The 19,709-nt window shown below is 35.8% G+C and overlaps 2 protein-coding genes across 12 annotated transcripts; both read right to left on the bottom strand.

Annotated features, from left to right (window-relative positions):
- Positions 1-942: 942 nt before the first annotated feature.
- Positions 943-16,680, bottom strand: LOC111784223 (uncharacterized). Of its 5 annotated transcripts, none has more exons than XM_087119581.1 (11): positions 16,545-16,680; positions 9,555-9,896; positions 9,330-9,480; positions 8,306-8,646; positions 8,082-8,232; positions 6,968-7,299; positions 6,760-6,898; positions 3,940-4,265; positions 3,715-3,865; positions 2,618-2,958; positions 943-1,931 (listed from the first exon to the last, which is right to left on the bottom strand). In XM_087119581.1, exons 1-11 carry the CDS (start codon positions 16,545-16,547, stop codon positions 1,446-1,448), a joined length of 2,763 nt encoding a protein of 920 aa, XP_086975707.1. In that variant the 5' UTR covers positions 16,548-16,680; the 3' UTR covers positions 943-1,445. The 5 variants fall into 5 exon arrangements, with proteins under 5 accessions (XP_086975707.1, XP_023520773.2, XP_023520775.2 ...); XM_023665005.2 differs by lacking the exon at positions 16,545-16,680 and adding an exon at positions 10,667-10,789 and having other exon boundaries at positions 2,618-2,961; XM_023665007.2 differs by lacking the exon at positions 16,545-16,680 and adding an exon at positions 10,520-10,654 and having other exon boundaries at positions 2,618-2,961.
- LOC111784225 (Tetratricopeptide repeat (TPR)-like superfamily protein) lies at positions 16,390-19,336 on the bottom strand. 7 transcript variants are annotated; one of them, XM_087119582.1, is made up of 3 exons: positions 19,053-19,336; positions 18,281-18,469; positions 16,390-18,047 (listed from the first exon to the last, which is right to left on the bottom strand). In XM_087119582.1, the coding sequence occupies exon 3, from the start codon at positions 17,943-17,945 to the stop codon at positions 16,563-16,565; it is 1,383 nt and encodes a 460-aa protein (XP_086975708.1). In that variant the 5' UTR covers positions 17,946-18,047; positions 18,281-18,469; positions 19,053-19,336; the 3' UTR covers positions 16,390-16,562. The 7 variants fall into 7 exon arrangements, with proteins under 7 accessions (XP_086975708.1, XP_086975709.1, XP_023520779.2 ...); XM_087119583.1 differs by having other exon boundaries at positions 18,281-18,464; XM_023665011.2 differs by lacking the exon at positions 18,281-18,469.
- Positions 19,337-19,709: the final 373 nt, after the last annotated feature.

Below are 19,709 nucleotides of genomic sequence, written 5' to 3'. Positions count from 1 at the left end.
ATTGTGAAAACGGAGTTGTGGGAAAGCAATACAAGCGTCGTGCTGTGAGGCGAAGTGGTGGAGTGCTGCACCCTAAATGGCGAGAGTCCAGTAGCCAAAAGCATTACTAGCTTATGCTCTGACCTAAATAGTATGAGGTACGTGGAATCCTGTGTGAATCAGCTAAGTGGAAATCCAAACAAGATCTGAGATTTGGTATCATTTTTTTTAATCTTAAACTACAACTGAGTTCACTGTGGAAATGTCTAAGGACTAGGTTGGATCGAACATTTTGATAAATGAATAAACATGTATCGTGTAGCTTTTATTTACATGTTATTGAATTGTTATGATGTTGTATGATTATTCGTTATATGTGCTTCCATGTGTCCTCGTTCACAACTGTTATAGTCATGTATATGATTTGCAAGACACCATGATGTAAGATGTGTTTTTCATCTTATAAGGAACTTATATCATGTCATGCAAAGAAATATGTGTGAATCATCTCATTGAACTATAATTTTATGTGAGACCTCGTGCATGTTGTATGATTATACGATCCTGAATAATTTTTTTAATTATATAATGTACAGATACATACATTTACGACATTATTTGTGTTCCTTTCTTTTCTATTTGGTTGACGGTGTGAACGTGCGCTTGCCCGTAGTCAAACTTAGGGGGTAAGTTAATGATTTGTGTGCCTTTCTTTTCTATTTGGTTGAGTTGTGTGAACGAACGTTTGCCCGTAGTCAAACTTAGGGGGTAAGTTAATGATTTGTGTTCCTTTCTTTTCTATTTGGTTGAGCTGATCGTGTGCTACGTAGACAATGGCCACAAGTTTAGGTCCTAACAATCGTAATTACACTATTATAACACAAACTCTTTGGTAATAAGACAGGGAGCACGAGACCTCATTACATTTAATTATGATTGCATACGAGATCGAGCACAAGCACGAGAATAAATTATGATTTAAATTGCATTTGATTCTTCCATTGTTATATTTTGATTCTTCAACACTCAAAATGTCTATTTTAGTACAATAATAGTCAAATTACAATTTGATCATAATAAACTCATACGACTAAATTTAAAGTTTCGACAAAATTTATAATCTAACCTAAACTAATAAAAATGCATATTTTAGTCTTCAAATTTTGGCTTTTATTGAAAGTTCTATGACCAAAATCAGCTTTTGAAACAAATAGGCCTAACCTTGCATTCACAAGACTTAATCTACATTTCTATGTAATCTAGAATACAATGACAAAGATTATAATATGGGGACTTACTGAAAAGCCGGCCCAAATCCACCGCTAGCAGATATTGTCTTCTTTGGGCTTTCCCTTTCGGGCTTCCCTTCAAGGCTTTAAAACGCGTCTACTAGGGGAAGGTTTCCACACCCTTATAAATAGTGTTTTGTTCTCCTCCCCAACCAATGTGGGACATCACAGGAGATGCTATCCGCAAAGCCTTTTCGATAACCATCTCTTTCGTGTCATGACATCCATGGCGACGAACACCTTGGCCTTCCTCTCATCTTCTAAAAGTTTACAAGCTTCCAAAAACAACTCATCATCCATGTCTGGCACACTCTGGAGTGCAGAAACAACATTTTCTATTGAGTAATCCACGACATGGACCATATTTTTCACCAAACTTCCCTTACTGCTGTCTATTTCCTGCATCTCTTCCTTGATTCTCTTTACCCTTTTGCTCCCAACGGAAGTTGATGGAGTGGAAGATTCAAACCCCTTTCTCTCATAAGGTGTTTTACATTCTGTAAACGAATCACTTCTACAAATTTTTCGAGTAGCGTCTTCAACCTTTACATTCAGACGAGAGCTATCTAATCTTCCATCTCGAAACTCATCATTATATATCAAGCACAAATCTTCATACCTATGGATGATTCTGCCTCTGCGTACACTATCATTTGCAAGCTCCTGCAGAAAAAGAAAAAGAAGTGAATTGGGCATCATTTTAAGAAATGGGAGTTTGCTACGCCAAGGATAACAATGTGTTTTCGAAGTCGGGAAACACAAAACGCATATAAATGCGTCATTCGTGTGCCTATCACCAATATTCAATCATATATGACAAGGCAAATAAACAAGTACACCGAGAGAAACCAAATTGTTAGGTTATGGATTTATAGCTTATTATACGTACTAAAACTATATATGATAAATGACATATAAATTGTTCGCGGCTATGTATGTAAAGAGCTATATATGATAGATAGTTATATATGACCAGATATTATATCTGATAAAGCTATATATAGTAAACTGAACTAAATAGTTATATATAGTAGATGTTATATCTGATAAATCTATATATAGTAAACTGAACTATATATATACTCCATGTACTCCTAGACCGTCTTTGAAAATGAACTTTCTCCATTTTCTGTATTCTCTTACATTACTTTACTGTAGTTATCCATATAAACCTCTAACCAATATTTCTTCTTGTATTTTCTCTCTTCTACTTCTTTGAATTCATCTAGATCGAGTGTGTGTTGTGACCAACTTCCTCCTCTCCCACTCACTCTATTTACAATCCAACTCCCACTGACAATCTTTTGGCTTATATCTATTGTGCCCTTCATAGTATTATTATCACATACCTTAATACGAGCTTCACATACATCATTATCGGTTACCATAGATTGGTGAATTCCGCCACGTGCCATATTTTTCTGATCGACCATATGTTGAGCATCTTTATATTCCTTCTTTATGCTAAAGAATCGACTTTCAAGGAGATCTCTATCACACGTAAGTTCAAATGTCTTGTTAAATGAGGCAACCATCCAGGCCCAAGCATGATCAGTGAATGTAGATCCGATCTTGTTCCCTCTACGGACTTGCTCTAGCATGAGGTCAACATAATAATCATCCATCTGGTTCGTCCATTCAATTATTGCTTGATCACTGTTATCAGAAAAGAATTGCTCCTCCTCTTCATCTACTGGAGCAAAACAAGACAATAAGGACAAATTATTAGAGATTGTTTTTCAAAATGGCAGACTTGAGACCCAAAATAATCAAAGTTAAGCTATTCTAATAATTCATTCACTTTGATCTTGTTCTCTAAATATGAAATTGAGTAGACATAAACTAGATTACCAAACATCACCCAGTTATACTGAGTGACCAGAGAAAAGAATATACAGAGCGACAAAGTAAAGCAATATTGAGCCGATGCGGTTGAGAATTGTTGGGAAGGAGTCCCACATTGGCTAATTTAGGGAACGATCATGGGTTTATAAGTAAGGAATACATCTCTATTGGTATGGGGCCTTTTGGGAAAACCAAAAGTAAAGCTATGAAAGCTTATGCTCAAAGTGGACAATATCATACCATCGTGGAGGTTCGTGGTTCCTAACAGATGCATGTTAAAATTGGTTTCCTTAAAGAAAAAGATTAACTGAGCTCCTTTTGCCTCAACAAGGGTGAAACCAATCACTTGATGTGATGGTTGCAGCACGTTAATAAATAAACTTATAGCACACTATCAGTCTATTTGCATCTCGAACAAGTGCAATACATACACTTTTTAGACGACCTGCAATTCAGCTTGCATAAACTAAAATGTGAAGTATGCAACGTGAATTCACATGTGACTCAAGTTTATAACTGCACGTATCCTGAAGAGAAGTACTGGAAAATAGAAATTATTCTAGTGTTTTCTGTACGGAAAATATGCTAGAAAGAGAGAGACCAATATTTACTTCCGGATAACTGTCAATGGTATCCACAGAGTCAAATAAATAATGTTGGTGATTTGAAGTCTTGCTGTTTCCAAATATCAAGAACAAATCATTGAAATTTGGAAGAGCCCTGTTCTGGTACGATCTTGCATCTGGATATTCCTGCAAAGTCTAGGTATGAGCCTACTTCAATAAGAAAACTTTAATGAACTTAAAAATTTTAATGATATAATTACCTCAATGTATGTGTCCCAGAGGTCATCTTCAGCAATTATCATCTGTTGTAACTCATCCCAGACAAAACCATCCTGATCAAGTAGAAATTTCATATCATGAAATCTTTTCCTAAGATTAAAAAATCTACTTTTTAATACATCTTCATCGTGTTGAGGCCCAAATTCTGCACTGAACTTGGAAACCATATGATCCCAAGCTTGTTTGTTGAAATTTTGATCAACCATATTTCCGATGCGAACTTGATGTAACATTAGATCAATAAACCATCTGTCTGTTTGTGGCGTCCAATCAGATCTCCAGTGATAGCTATTGCTAGTTCTGACACCTTTAAAAAAATTGAAAATAAATGATATGGAAAGGGAAGTCCTCAAAGTAAACAAGATCCAATTCTATATTTTAACAAATAACTCAAGACCTCAGTAGACAATTGGGGGAGATCCAAAGAGGACTGATATCTCTCATAGATTTAACTGCTAACAACCTCATATTACAAATGCTGCATTATCATCAATTTCAGTTTATTGCTTAAGATTCTTTTTTCTTTTCTTGTGTGTGTGACATGTGTGAGTGCGGTGGAGGGATTACATGCCTACATAGATACCATTTTGAATAAATCCTTTCCAAGAGCATTTATGAGCATATATGGTAATTCATCCCCCCAATTTGGGGATAATATGGTCCTCACTACAAACGATAAAGTTCATGCATGCAATTTTTTTTGAATTAGTGAGAATTCTAGGGAAAGCATCATGTCTCAAGGTCAATTTCGGCGGGCATTAATCTACCAAGAAAGAACATCTACATTCTTTTTAATAAGAAAGCCCGCTTGACAAATGAAAGTACAAAATAAAGATGACAAAAAAACGAGCCACAGAACAGAGACTAACAAACAAACAAACAAAACAAGGCAAAATTTAGAGTAAGAGACACCAATTGTAACCAAAGAAAGGAACGTGACTTCACAACATTCCAATGATTTCTCTATTGCAGAATGGGATTATTCTGCCTCCCTCAACCAAAGATTGTTTATAATCTTTTCTTTGAGGTCGCAATTTGAAAAGAACCCAAGTCATTTGGCAAAATGCTTCCAAGGTCATTTTCAGCGAGAATATTTATAGTGTAGTTTCTATTTCGAGTTCTATTTCCAAAGGATTTTTCTTTCAGATAATTACATTTCTTCTCTTATAAATTCCAATTGGAATTTTCTTTGACTCCTTAAATTTGATTGAATAAAATGGATATTATTGTCCCAAGAAAATGAAAAAAAAAACAATTGACATAGAAAAATAAAAGTTAAATTACATTTTAGATTCCCTAAACTTGGGATTTGAGACTATTTGATCTCTAAACTTTAAATAGTATATACTAGGTCTTTGAATTCTCAATACCGTGTCTAATAGGTCTCCAAATTTTAAAAAATATTTAACAGATCCTTAAACATTCAATTTTCTGTTAATAGGCCTTTCAATTTTCAATTTTGAGCCAATTACATCCTTGACCTACTGGAATTTTTTAAATACATAAATTTTTTAGACATATAATTAAATGTTTTAAATTCAATTTTAGGTCTAATACCTTAGTAAATTTTAAAATTCTCAATTACTTCATAGATCTATTGACAGAAAATTGAAAGTTTAAGAACTAATTGAACAATTCTTTAAAGTTTAGGACCAAGTAGACATTGAAATTAAAATTTTAGGGAGCTTCCATCTTCACACACCTATTAGACACAAAGTTGAAAATTTGAAACTAACTAAAAATAAATTAACCATATCCTAACCACTTAAAACTTATAGGAAAACATAGCATTAGAATCTAGAATAAGACGGAAAGAACCTAATGGGAAAGGAGCATGCCAGGGCTTTACGTGGAATCATACGTGACTGTGTGCGAATTGAAAAGAGGATATAAAAGTTTGAACTTCTAATTCATCTGGCATTTAACAGGAGTATCCATGAGAATGAGCAAGAAAAGTTCTTTGTCGCTGGAGAAAAAGAAAGTGGCCTGCAGAGGTCAACAAAATTTGCACCTGATATGCAAGCTAGGGATAAATACAACTCAAGGAAGGATTAGGAGGTACGACTGTAGGCTGATTAATCTCAGTAGATGCATATTTATGCAATGAGAGGAACCACTAGATTGTTTGCCATTTTGGTGCCTCTACAGTATGAGTTGTTGGTAGGCTATGCTTCTCATATTCAAGTGTAGTTAGGGGCTCACAACACTCACCATGGAGAATAATGAGATTTACCATGTGGACACTCCACATTAATTAAAAGCAAACTAATATTCTATGGATGAATGCATTTAGGAGATTGTATTAAATCTACGTTTGAACTTGTTTAACGAAAGGAAAAGCTTCAAAAAATGCTATAAAATTAGCAAAACTTCGTTATTCTAATTGGTGCTCTCTTAGATTCCTGTTCTAACTATTCCCCTAATATAATGAACTGTGGTATGGTTCTTTTTTCCTTTTTGTAAACTCATAGTCATAGAGGTCAATAATCTGGTAAATTATGACGACAATACTTTTTTTTTTTTTTTTTTTTTTTTTTGGTTATCTTTGCAACAATTTCATAAAAAAAATAAAGAATTTACATTTCCTCCCAGGCACAGATTAGTACTCAAATCAAAAATAAAAATAAATAAAGGAGTTTACACTTCCAACCCATGCACAGACTAGAACTCGAATCAAAATAAATAAACAAGCCTACACATGAGAGGATTAATCAAAATTATTTTAGTATTTAAACCCACAAAACAGTTTTGAGTTCTTAGAGTTGGTGATAATTTACCCAAAACAAAAGAAAAAAACTCACCTTTGCCACCACTAGCGATTCCTTGATCAAATTGTTTTGGCCCCTGCCCTCCATCAGGAACTGAATTTCCATAAATCAAGCACAGATCATTATAGCTAGGTATTGGACCAGTTCTGTATGATTTTGCATGTGGGTGTTCCTACGTTTATAAGGGTTAGACAGTAGCAATTGGAATTGAAGAACTAGAGGCAGAAAGGGAAAAGCTCACCTTAATATATGCAGACCAAGTATCATCGTATGCAATTACTGAATGTCGTCTTTCATCCCACCAAAATCCTCTCTGCTTGAGAATATTTTTTAAATCAAAGTATTGCTTCTCCAAACTTTTGAAATGCCTCCGAAAGGAATCTTGGTTAAATACCAGTCCAAATCTTTCCTTGAACGAGGCAATTATGTTAGTCCACATAAGATCATCATTGTAATCAATATTCTTCACTTTACCCACAACCTCCAGCATAAGATCAATGAAATAACCATCCATTTCAAGAGACCAGTGCATGCTTGAAGAATCATTGTCAGCATGGGAATGGACGTTTTCTCCTTCAACAAGAAAGACATTCACAAATTTAAGAGAAGATAACTAATCATGATGATAACTGATTTAAAGATGCCATAAGACCAGAAGTCAAGGTCTTACTTTCAATAATATTGCATTATTGAATGAGCACCAAAATCAGTCTAGCAACACGCATAATACATATATATTGTTTCTTGCATTTACGGGAGATATCAGCTATCATAAATATATCAGACCATTGAAAGCATCTAAGAAGCACGAATACAGATATGAGACATGAATATAACACAACACAGACATGGTAACATGACATTTAAAAAAAAAAAGAAAAATCTACTATACAAACATGGAAATAACTCATTTTTTTAATACGAAGCAATTATTAAAATATAAACTAAAAAATATATATACAAGAACAAAATATTTATCTGCTTAAAAATTAGTCTGATATATTGAACTCTCAAAATTTATTGTTTTTGTCCTATATTATTATGTGTCTATTTAGTATCCTTAATAAATGTTCAATACACGTCTAAGCACTGTTGAGTCCATATTGACTTTACACAACTAGAGTCTAACACATCAATATTGTGCTCACATGTTTCAATATGTGTCGAAGTGTCCAACATGGGGACAAACACGTTGGTCAAACTAAAGTGTCTGTGCTTCTTAGGAGTTCACAGCCAGTTCATTTTTTTCTTGCCAACTCTCATAATTATAGTTCTTTTAAAACAAGAATTACATGGTTGAAAGTACTAATTTTGATGAATAAATGAGTTTCAACCAAGCATTATGTAAGCCTTACCAGTATCTTGAGGTAAGAAGCCACATTCAAAATGCTTCAATTGCTGCATATGATCACATTGCCCATTGCTCATCGTATCATCGTAGATCAAACACAAATCTAGAAAATTTAGCAAGGTCCGTTTTCTATATGCACAGGCATCTGGATTTGCCTACATTGACAGTAGTAGATATAACATATGATATAGTTAATTTATTTATACAAAGTTAAAAACAACCATGCACCTTGATATAATCATCCCACACACCATCATCCGCTACCACCATTTGTTGTTTCTCATCCCATGAGAAGCCTCTGGCCTCGAGTAGAATCCTTAGATCAATATAGTATGCTTTCAATTTCCTATAACGATGTTTCAAGAAACTCTTCTTATATTGATAGCCAAATTCAGCATTAAAGATAGTGATCATATCTCTCCATGACTGCTTCTTGAAAGCACCATGTATCCTGCAGCCTTTTCTCACTTGGTCGATCATAAGTTTCACAAGGTACTGATCCATATCAAGAGTCCAGTCTGTTCTTGAATTCTCTTTAATCACAGGGGCAAGGCCATTCATGCCAGCATCTACAACAGTAATGTTATTAACTTCAATTCATCAAGATATGATGGTTCTTTAAATAAACAAGCAAACATTGAAGGATTAAGGATGAAAATACTTCCTTGATAACAAGAAGAAATAAATATGACAAAAGAGGATCCTGTTGCTTCTTAGCAACTTAGCACACCACAGCCAGAGGTGAATAATTTTAACATCTATAAAAAGGGGTGGGGAAACTTCCCGTGATTCATCAGTTAAAACATCCCATGCTCGTTTTCTCCTAAAAATTGCTAGATTAGATCACATTCACAAAAACTGCTATATTATTACCCAGAATAAACGAGCAGAACAGAAGGTACTGATGCTTGACTCTGAAAATAGGCCAAGGCAGGAAACGTGTTTCTCATCTCCACACGTTGATGTGTTATCGGAATAAAATCTTTATCGTAGACCTTCTAAGTTTTTGTCTATTTTCCAGATATGCAGAGCTCCATTATCTCCACATTGACACCTGAATAATAAAAATATTACTAAAAATTTTTCTACATTTCTTTTGTTATGCATCCTCCTCAGACTCGGCTATCCCACAAGCATAAATATACGATGACAGAGGCAGGCTCCATATAATTTAAATCTGAGAAGCTAGTCTTCAAATTCCAACAAAAATTGTACAAATTTTGTAGGTTTCTTAAAGTACACAGAAACACACCTATACACAATCCCATCATGTCATCATCAAACTCTAAGTCATGGCTCGACATACTATATCTCCCATCAGCAGTAGTATGTGCATATATCAAACACAAATCATTGAAATTTATCAGAGACCTGTTCCTGTATGACTGAATATCTGGATGGGCCTGCAAATAAATAGTATCATTTAATTTCATATTTATAATGAAGATTAGAAAATGTCAGTCCAAACATTACTCACCCTGATGAAGCTGTCCCAAATATTATTCTCTGCGATGATTATTTGTCTAGTATTATCCCAAGAAAACCCTTCATTATCAAGGAGATTCCTTATGTCATTAAATTGTTTCCATAAATTAGTGTAACGACATTTTAAGATATTAATGTCATATGGAGACCCAAATCTAGCATTGAACATCATCAGCATGTCATTCCAAGCTTGTTTATTGAATGTATGACCCATCCTGTTGCCTTTATGCACTTGATCTAACATAAGATCAATAAAATATTGCTCCATTGCCGGTGTCCAATTTGTCCTCAAGCGATCACTGCTGATACTGGCTTGGTCATTCATACTTTCGACCTGTAAGAAAATAATAATAAATATCAGAATGCTAGCTTTTCCGTGCAACATCAATAAGTTCAGAAGTGATTGTGGACCAATTAACTTGCAAATGCATTATTCTTAACTTGAATGAAGTTGTAACAACCATTAGGATCATGGTCAGTATAGTTTAGGCATCAGTTATACAAGGTAGGATCCTACGCAATCTTCAAGAACAAAATTTAGAACGCACCAAAACATAAGCCCTATTATATGGATTCACAAACAATGCAGGATATTTTTTAACAGAAAATTCAGCTACGAACCGGAAACCATCCGATGACAAATTGCCAAAAAGAAGAACGATTAAAAAAAAAAAAAAAAAAAAAGTAAACGTTGCGAATACTTGAATACTTGATATTCTGCTTTGTGTAGATGAAAATTTCAAAGGACAGTGTTCGTTAAGAGAGTACTCTTGCGCTAATAATGATAAAATTATTATTGCGCAAAGCTCAAACAAAATCACAACCACGAACAGAACCGCAAGGTGAAAGAAAATTAAGAAAAAACTACAAAAAGAACAGCAGAATCCTAATTTCTTTTCCCGTTCAATTACAAGTAAGAAACACAAAAGTGAAAAACAAAGTTCAGAAACATCAAACCTACTTAACATCGTAAACAGAGAACGATGCAATGAAATTTAAAAACTGTTGTTCCAACAATTTTGTAGTTAAATGCTAAAAACGCCGGCAACATCTTATGATTTTTGCTATAAACATTGCAATTTACAAAAGCGTCCGAGTGAAAACCTCCGAGAGGGCGAGAACACTGCTGCAATTTTGGACTCGGAAGCGATGGTGGAGCCTCCAGAATCTGAGTGATCGATGAAGATATCGATCTTACAAAACAATGCCATTAAGTTCACAAGTTCGAAACGAATGAAACGATTATGGTATTTTTTATTTTTATTATTATTTTTTTTTTAATGTTGTGTTCTCCTCTCTCGAATCTTCTCTTAACCGAGGCTCGACTCCTCTCTCTGGAGCCCTCGAAAAAAGGGTAGTTCGATACTTAGTCACTTTTTTACTACACGTCCGAGGCTCACAATTCTTTGTTCGATATTTGAGGATTCTATTGTTATGCCTAAGTTTAAGGCATGATTCTGATACCATGTTAGAAATCACGACTTTCCACGATGGTATGATATATTTGGAATCTTCCTCTTAATCGAGGCTCGACTCCTCTCTCTGGAACCCTCGAACAAAGGGTAGTTCGATACTTAGTCACTTTTTTACTACACGTCCGAGGCTCACAATTCTTTGTTCGATATTTGAGGATTCTATTGTTATGCCTAAGTTTAAGGCATGACTCTAATACCATGTTAGAAATCACGACTCTGCACGGTTATATGATATTGTCCACTTTGAGCATAAGCTCTGATCACTTTATTTTGGGCTTCCCCAAAACGCCTCATAATGTATTCCTAAACTCATGATCATTCCTTGAATTAGCGGAACTCACTCTCAATAATCCTCAACAAATAACAGTAAGAGTTCACAAACAAATACAAATCAATCTATAATTATTCCAACAAACAAATTTTCATCAACAACAAGCGAAAATTGTAACATTCTATATAATTCAACATTGTCATAAAGATAAAGCAATTAAATAGCTGCTCGAGCAATTCATTATTTTAAAAATTATGAAAATACAATGATAGATCATAAAATTAAAAAATAATTAATTTAAAGAAATAATGCATAACAAAAAAAATTACTTTCAAAAATATAAATTGTAATATAATATTGCAACAAACAGATAATAAATAAATTAGAATTTAAAATTACTTGTCTCTCCTTTTACCAATCTAATTTTGTGTCCACTGTTTTAGATTTTAGATGTCGAAGAACTCCTAAAATAATCAAGAATTTTTATAGTAGTCAGCTCGTTCTTGACAGATCTGATCAGGTGAAAAGCGATTCACCAGCCACTACATCTGTGGATCCCACCAAATCATTAAACCCAGCGGCTACTCGCTCTTTGATCAGTGATTCGCCGGCCACTAGATCGATTCATACCAAATGTTTATTGAGAAGCTACCGTAGACACTAATACGGTCAACTTTTGATAAAACTCGATTTTAAATTCATTTACTTTCCACTGAATTCGACGATAAAAATGAATGATCGAAAGTAAAAAGAATCCTAAAAAAAATTTCAATCGCGTTCGAACCAACACAAGGACAGAAATCACTAGTTTCAAAAAATATATTTAAGAATTCGTAAATCACAGTTTTAAAATTAAGACAAAACTTATAGATGATTGTTTGTTAGTTCATTCCGGTTATAAACACTATATTTAAAAATAATATAAAATATACGTTGTCGGTTAAATTGTAGTGTATAAAACTGGAATTGAACTCGCACGTGTAAGATTGTAATACCTAAATATATTTTATAAGATATTGTTCGTTTCGGGTCAACCTGAAAATTTGTCTAATGAACCCAAAATCCGAAACGAATTTATTCAGTTTTCAGAAAATTAACCAAATCCAATCTGAAGTGCTAACTCAACTCAACTCAGTCCTTATAATTTGGGTTGGGTTGGTTCAATTGTCGAGATCAATGTACACTCCTAATATCCAATTGAGTGTCGACCCTTGAAGCGATAAGCATAGTCACTTAAGGCATGGGCAACTATTGGTCATTTGTGTCTTCAAGCTCATGGGTGAACCTAGATAGCTCGGTGAACTTCCGTTGTGATAGCTCGTGGCTCAGGAACGCTTTTTGGTTCTTGCACGTCGCTACGGTGGGGTAGTACTTCTCGGAAAAGGTTTCCCTAAATCAGGTCCAAGGGATGACCCTTTCTTACATGCACAAGGTCTTGAAGGTAGTTTTCCACCATAAACGCGTCTCTTTATTTATCATGTACGTGACGTAATGGACCTTGAAATTTTCTAGGAAGTAGCTTCTAGTCATGCGTCGGGTACTCATCAATAGTTCAACTTCTGGATGCGTGCATTCCTTGGGATGTCAAGACCGCGTAAATTATTTAGCTTGTCCGCATTTTCATAGTTGTCTTCATGAAGGACTGCAGAGCCTCCAGGGTGAACGTGATCGTAGGTTGTTCTGGGGGCGTAGTCTGATTAAGCCCTTGTTGAGTTTCTATCTTTGTATTTTGAGGCACATTTTCAACTTCAATATCGTATTCTTCGGATGTTTCTTATCGCAATTCATCTAATTGTAACGGCACAAACGCTTCAATACTTGAGCGTTCCTCCATATCCCCAGGTATTGTAATGCATCGACTGACATGGGTCCTTTCAGCATATTTTATTTTCATTTACATGTTTACTAGAAAAATTTCTGGAAAATCACCCGATATAAAATTGATCCAAGATAAACACACTCAACTTTAGTGTTCTTATAATTGAGTCATCGAAAAAGAAGGTTTGTATACACATAGTAACTTCAATTCTTTTTAATTTTGTCACGACCCAATATTTTATTACGGACCGTGACTAATTACAACACATGAATGCACAAAGTGATTTAAATATGAAATAGAGAAAATCCTTTAACTCCAATAAAGTTTTTGAACGACAAACAAACAGAACACTTAACAGTTTGGAAATAAATTTCGAAAGAATGCAAATACAAAATAAAGACTGGACTGACTCCCCGGGACAACCCATTCCTCTGTGACAATCCCCGTCTCCATCACGCCTACCCTTGACCGACGCCTCACGCCACCTTCCGCCGCTCGCCTGCCGACTCCTTTTTTTTTCATCTCTGTCCTCTACCATCCATAACACAGAGTCCCATTTCCGATTTTCATATCTTTTGATTCGTAGTTCGGATCGATATGATTTCTTCGGCAAGGTTCTAGATCGTGTTACGGGTTACGTTCTGGTATTTTTTTCGTAATTTTTTGCTTAACTACCGGACGAGTTAAGAGCATCGAAAGTTCGCTTACCGTTCTCGGACGATTTTCGGATCTCCGCCTTCGGGTTGAGATTTTGGCCAAACTTCTTCGCAAATCGGGTGTAGAGTTGTTCCTAGGTGAATAAATCAACATTTTAGGACTCGATTCACATAGAAAAAGCTCATATCTGAAAATGTCGTTCAAAACCTTACCTCACGAATCGTTCTTGGATCTTGACAGAGTGTCGGCCTCATTAGCCTATCGGTCCTTGTACCGGTCTCGTCTGAAGGTGGATTCCGACGGTGGTCCGATGAACTTCGCGGTGACTCTTTTTTGTTTACTCTCGGTTCTCTCTCTAACTTTCTCTTTCTTTTGCACGAGGATTGATGGGTTTTCCTTGAACCCCTATCATGGCTGGAGGGGCAAAATGACCTTTTTGCCCCTCTATCATATCATTACGATCGCCTCCTTCTTTATATGAGTATCACACCAGAAGTTCGATGTAATTGTTTAGAAATTTTCGTATGGTATGGAAATCAATATATAATAAATAGCTAAAAATGTATTAGTTATCGAGCACATCAAGATTATGTGACAATTTATGCTACGATATGAACTATGATATGATTATGCTATATTATGAAACTATGTTGTGATACCAATGTCATGCAATACATAAACTTCCACATGTCATGCCACTTATATTATGGCAACATGTTCACTCTATGCCTACGAGACATTGATAAGTCATATATATTAATCATGAAAGATATGTCCAATATACAGATGCATGTCTCATAAGACCGCTATATCATGAAAAGAATGGAGGTAGGATTTGCATCATAAGCATATGTCGTGATTTGAAACCATGAGACTCATGCATTTTGTATGTCACGTGCAGGGTATTTCCTCGTTATGATTAGTACAAACGTGTATACTATGATATTATGCGAACTCCTTAACTCCTTTTCCTCTATGGCTTCAGGCAACGTGAGTGTGCGCTAGACCATAGTTAGACCTAGGGGTACATATAGGAACATGTCGAGTGGATACATGTACACATGTGTGAGATATGTGTAGCGAGACCACTTTTTGAGTATTTTTAATAATAAAAATAAGGTCATTACAGAAACGACTAAAGTAAATTAATATGTTTTTTCTTCATATCATTAAATTACATGTAACACCATAAAAAATTTCTTCCTTTCAACGTCACTTTCACCTTCAAAATTTGAAAGAAGCTTCGCAGTAGCATTGTTATGAAATTAATGTCCACAATGTTTAAATAGAATACAAACTACATACTAAATAGATAAAAATATATAAAATATAAAATTTTAACTAATCACAGCTATATAAAATATATTCCAATACTCTCCGAGAATAGGTCAATAACATCCAACTTGTCTTTACGAGGGTAGGTCAATAACACCCTGCTTGTCTTTACGAATGTAGGTCAATAACACCCAACTTGTCGTTACGAGTGTAAGTCAATAACACCCAACTTGTCTTTACGAGGGTAGGTCAATAACATCCTGCTTGTCTTTACGAGTATAGGTCAATAACACCCGACTTGTCTTTACGAGAATAGGTCAATAACAGTTTTCATTTTTAACATGGTATCAGAGCATTATTCTTAACCGTTTTCATTTCTAAATTAAATCTTTTAAAATCAATCCATTGCTCAAAACAACTATCGTCGATCAATATAAAACTTTTATTGAAACTTTTTAGAAGAAACCAAAGATAAAGTTATAAGAGTTTATACTCAAAATCGACAATATCAAAATCGATAATATCACATAATTATAAAGATAACGGAAGTTCTGTTGTTAACACATGAAGACAATTGCATAGTTGAGATCCCAACTCACAGTTTTTAGGATATTGAGGAATGATAAACAATGTAGAAAAAGAAAAAAAGAGAGAAAATAAAAGGAGAAAATAGCATACTAAGAACACCAACACGAACAAAAATAAATCTACCAACTTTGAATGTGAATGTAACGGCCCAGATCCACCGCTAGCAGATATTGTCCTCTTTGGGCTTTCCCCTTCGGGCTTCCCCTCAAGGCTTTAAAACGCGTCTGCTACGGGAAAGGTTTCCACACCCTTATAAAGGATGATTTGTTCTCCTCCCCAACCAATGTGGGACATCACAATCCACCCCCCTTCGGGGCCGAGCGTCCTCGCTGGCACTCTTTCCTTTCTCCAATCGATGTGAGACCGCCCCCAAATCCACCCCCTTTGGGGTCCAGCGTCCTTACTGGCACACCGCCTCATGTCTACCCCCTTCGAGGAACAGCGAGAAGGCTAACACATTGTCCGGTGTCTGGCTTTGATACCATTTGTAACAGCCCAGATCCACCGCTAGCAGATATTGTCCTCTTTGGGCTTTCCCTTTCAGGCTTCCCCTCAAGGCTTTAAAACGCGTCTGCTAGGGGAAGGTTTCCACACTCTTATAAAGGGTGATTTGTTCTCCTCCCCAACCAATGTGGGACATCACTTGAATCATTATGCCAACCTTAAATGGATATCAACACAGACCTACCTAACCTAAATCTTTATAATCTTCTAAACTAAATAAAAATGAAGCATAAACAAGTAGATCCTAAAGTAAATATGCAGTTTCCAGCATTAATATCACCTCAAACAAAACAAGAAATGAATGAAAATTTCAAGAACCCTGATGATTGGTATGTGAAAATCAAATTCTACACTAAAATAACAGTAAAATATACAAAGACTTATAAATGTTACCATTGTTTCATTGCAGATTCAGTGTTGCAAGGAGATCAACTCGCTTATCCGGCTGCCTATATCAACATCCTGTCCACAAGCATCCATGACCAAAGTCCTCCAAGTTTCAGCGTCAAACCTCATCTGTCTCTTCTCCATCTCCTCCAAGACAAAGCAAACATAATCACTGTTTTCGCCTCTCAAAAGGCCAACAATTAAAGAAGCAAAAGTTTGTAAACGAGGACAGTGCCCACTCATCAACATGGAATTCAAAACCTTCATAGCCCCATCGAAGTCCCCTGCATTACAAAACCCATCAATCATCATCCTATAAGTTGCTGCATTAGGATTACAACCTCCAACTTGCATTTTAACCAATACTTTATAAGCATCCTCAACCCTTCCTTCCTTGCACAGGTAATTCACAAGAATATTATACGTCACAACGTCAGGCTTCAAACGTCTCTTCTTCATCTCATTTAGTAAAGATTCCACCTCGTCGATGTTCCCCGTCTTTCCAAGATGTGTCATTAAAACACCATAATTCACAGGCCGTGGTTTACAACCATGAAACTCCATATCGAACATCAACTTTTTGGCTTCCTTGTATTTACCTATGAAGCACCATCCTTCCATTAACAATGCATAAGTAACAGCATTTGGATGATTTCCTTTCTGAATCATGTTCTCAAACAAACACAGTGCTGTGTCCATTTCACCATTTCTACACAAAAGCCCCAAAAGACTATTGTATGTTACTACACTAGGTTGCACCCTCTTCTCAAGCATTTCGTTGAACAGGTTACACGCTTGTTCCCACTCACCCTTCTTGATCCAACCCTTGATCATTATATTATAGGTCACTGAATTAGGACGGAAGCCCATTTCATAAGCCTGCTGGAAGATTTCACTTGCTTTAGAAAACTGGTCACAGTCAACTAGTGTATTAAGCAATACATTCAAGGACTGCCGACTACGAAAACAATTAAAGGAAGGCATTCGATGGAAAAGCTCAATACCTTTCTCAACCAAATGGGCTTTCCCATAATGTTGAATCAAAGCGACAAAAAGGGTCTCATTGCAGCGAATATTCCTATTTTGTAAATGACCAAGAATCATCTCGACAGCTTCAAATCTACGAGAACGGGCCAACTTGTAGATGAGAGATGAGTAGGAAGGATAGTGGTGTTTGAATCCCCTTTCATGGTAATCCTCGAAGAGAGCCAATGCCTCACATGGATCCTTTACCTCTTTAACATCAGTGACGAAAGGAATGGGCTCACGGAGCTTTTGATGTTGTTTATGAGGACTCACATAGTCAGATTTGTTTGGCCGGTGAGTGCTAAGCAATTGGAAATGTAATAAGCAGACATTTCGGTGAAAAACGAGTAATCTTGATCCCTTGATCAATTTCTGTATCATTGAACTACAACACACAAATCAGTGAACCCAAATATCTTATACGAAATATTGTTTTGGCCCAATTTCTATATCTGACTGAAACAGCTTTTCGCCTTTAGAAACCTATCAGAACAGACAAAAAAAAAAAAAAAAGAAAAAAAGTGAACAATACATACAAATGAGGGCATGAATAGACTGTAGTTGACAATAGATATGAAAAAAGGTCTAGATCAAGGCAGAAAATGTTCTCCCAATAAGAAAACACCGTTCCAAATAGCAGATAGCATAATGATAGAGCACCAAATCTCCTAAACCCCTACGGAGGCAAATGAATAAGGTTAGGAATCAGGAATCACCACAATTGTATGATATTGTCCACTTTGAGCATAAATTCTCATGGTTTTGCTTTGGGCTTCCCCAAAAGGCCTCATACAAATGGAGATGTATTCCTTACTTATAAACCCATGATCATTCCCTAAATTAGCCAATGTAGGACTCCCTCCCAGCAATCCTCGACAAATAATAGGTCGATTTGAACAACTGCGCTGTACAATACATGACAACAGTATGATATAAATATAATCAACTCCGAGCATGGTCAATATAAAGCACATATCATAATTTTCTTTCTGCTACCCTCGCGCAATGGATTGCTATGAGTCTATGCCTACCAACATCACAAATTTCTTTTCTGATAGGACGAAAAAAGAAAAAAAAAAAAAAAAAAAAACTGGAGCAGGACAATAACAAGAATGGAAAGGAACATCAAGCTTCTGTACCATTCAGATCCTTAGCCTTGATCATTTAGATGACAATGTTCAAGAGAATAAGTTCAATAAGTACCTATGGGATCATCAATACAGCCAGTTTGATCATATAATGGTCGCAGTTCTTCTCATCCCCAAGAATGAACGTAACATTTTACAACCAATGAACGTAAACAACTATCGATAAATTCTAACAGATGATAAAAAATTAACTTAATCAAACCTGAAATTAAAATTATACTAAACAAAATGAAAATTTACTTCACCTAAACAGATCCTTAGTTCTACTAAAATCAAAATGGTGCCACAAAATCTAAAATCAAGCGGCTTCAATTAGCTCATACAGTGAAGAAAAACTCACTAATTATCATCAACGCCTGTATTTAGGTCCTGCAGAATTTCGATTCTCAAAACTCTTTAGGAACGGAGATGAATGCTAGGCAGGTCATTTCGGAGATCATGATGCTTGCAAACCTCGCAAAATAGGAGCTGGCGCAGACCTGTCTTTCGCCGTCGTGCCGCGCCGCCTGGATGGTCTCGGTGAGTATGTCGCCGGAAGGTTCGCAGTGAAGGGAGGGAAATAGAGAGCGCACGGAGAGGACTCCGGTGAAGAAGAGAGGTGGAAGATAGTTTAAGGGTTACTGTAAAAAAGACTTGAAAAAAATTAGATATAAGCATATATGTCTTCTCCTTCAAATACAATAAAAATAAATATTTTTTAATCAATTTTTTGTTTGAGTTATGAACCAATAAAGTAAAATTTTGAAACGACAAATCAAGCCATCAACAGTTTGGAACCAAAATATGAAAAAATGCAATTACAAAAGAAAGATTGGACTGACGCTCCGGGACAACGCATTCCTCTGTGACGATTCCCATCTCTATCATGCCCGCCCTTGACCGACGCCACGCGCTCCTGAAAAAGGAAAACATAGCAAGGATGAATATAAAAATTATACCCACCTACTTGTAGGCTCTCATCGCATCGTAACTTAATAGAATTTCCACGGTCTCCTAA

The sequence above is a fragment of the Cucurbita pepo genome, chromosome 18 (genome assembly GCF_057944985.1).
Source record: "Cucurbita pepo subsp. pepo isolate OVF chromosome 18, ASM5794498v1, whole genome shotgun sequence".
NCBI lineage: Eukaryota > Viridiplantae > Streptophyta > Magnoliopsida > Cucurbitales > Cucurbitaceae > Cucurbita > Cucurbita pepo.
The sequence above is the reverse complement of the archived record's forward strand: the minus strand, read 5'-3'. Positions and strand labels throughout refer to the sequence as shown.

What these genes read in the sequence shown, in the direction of transcription:
- LOC111784223 (XM_087119581.1), bottom strand. An exon ending in CTTCTTACCTCAAGATACTG is followed by an intron (nt 7,300 to 8,081) that starts GTAAGGCTTACA and finishes TTCTTGTTGAAG; the next exon opens with GAGAAAACGTCCATTCCCAT. An exon ending in TCTGGGACACATACATTGAG is followed by an intron (nt 3,866 to 3,939) that starts GTAATTATATCA and finishes TAGACTTTGCAG; the next exon opens with GAATATCCAGATGCAAGATC.
- LOC111784225 (XM_087119582.1), bottom strand. Translation starts at nt 17,945, where the DNA reads ATGATACAGAAATTGATCAAGGGATCAAGATTACTCGTTTTTCACCGA.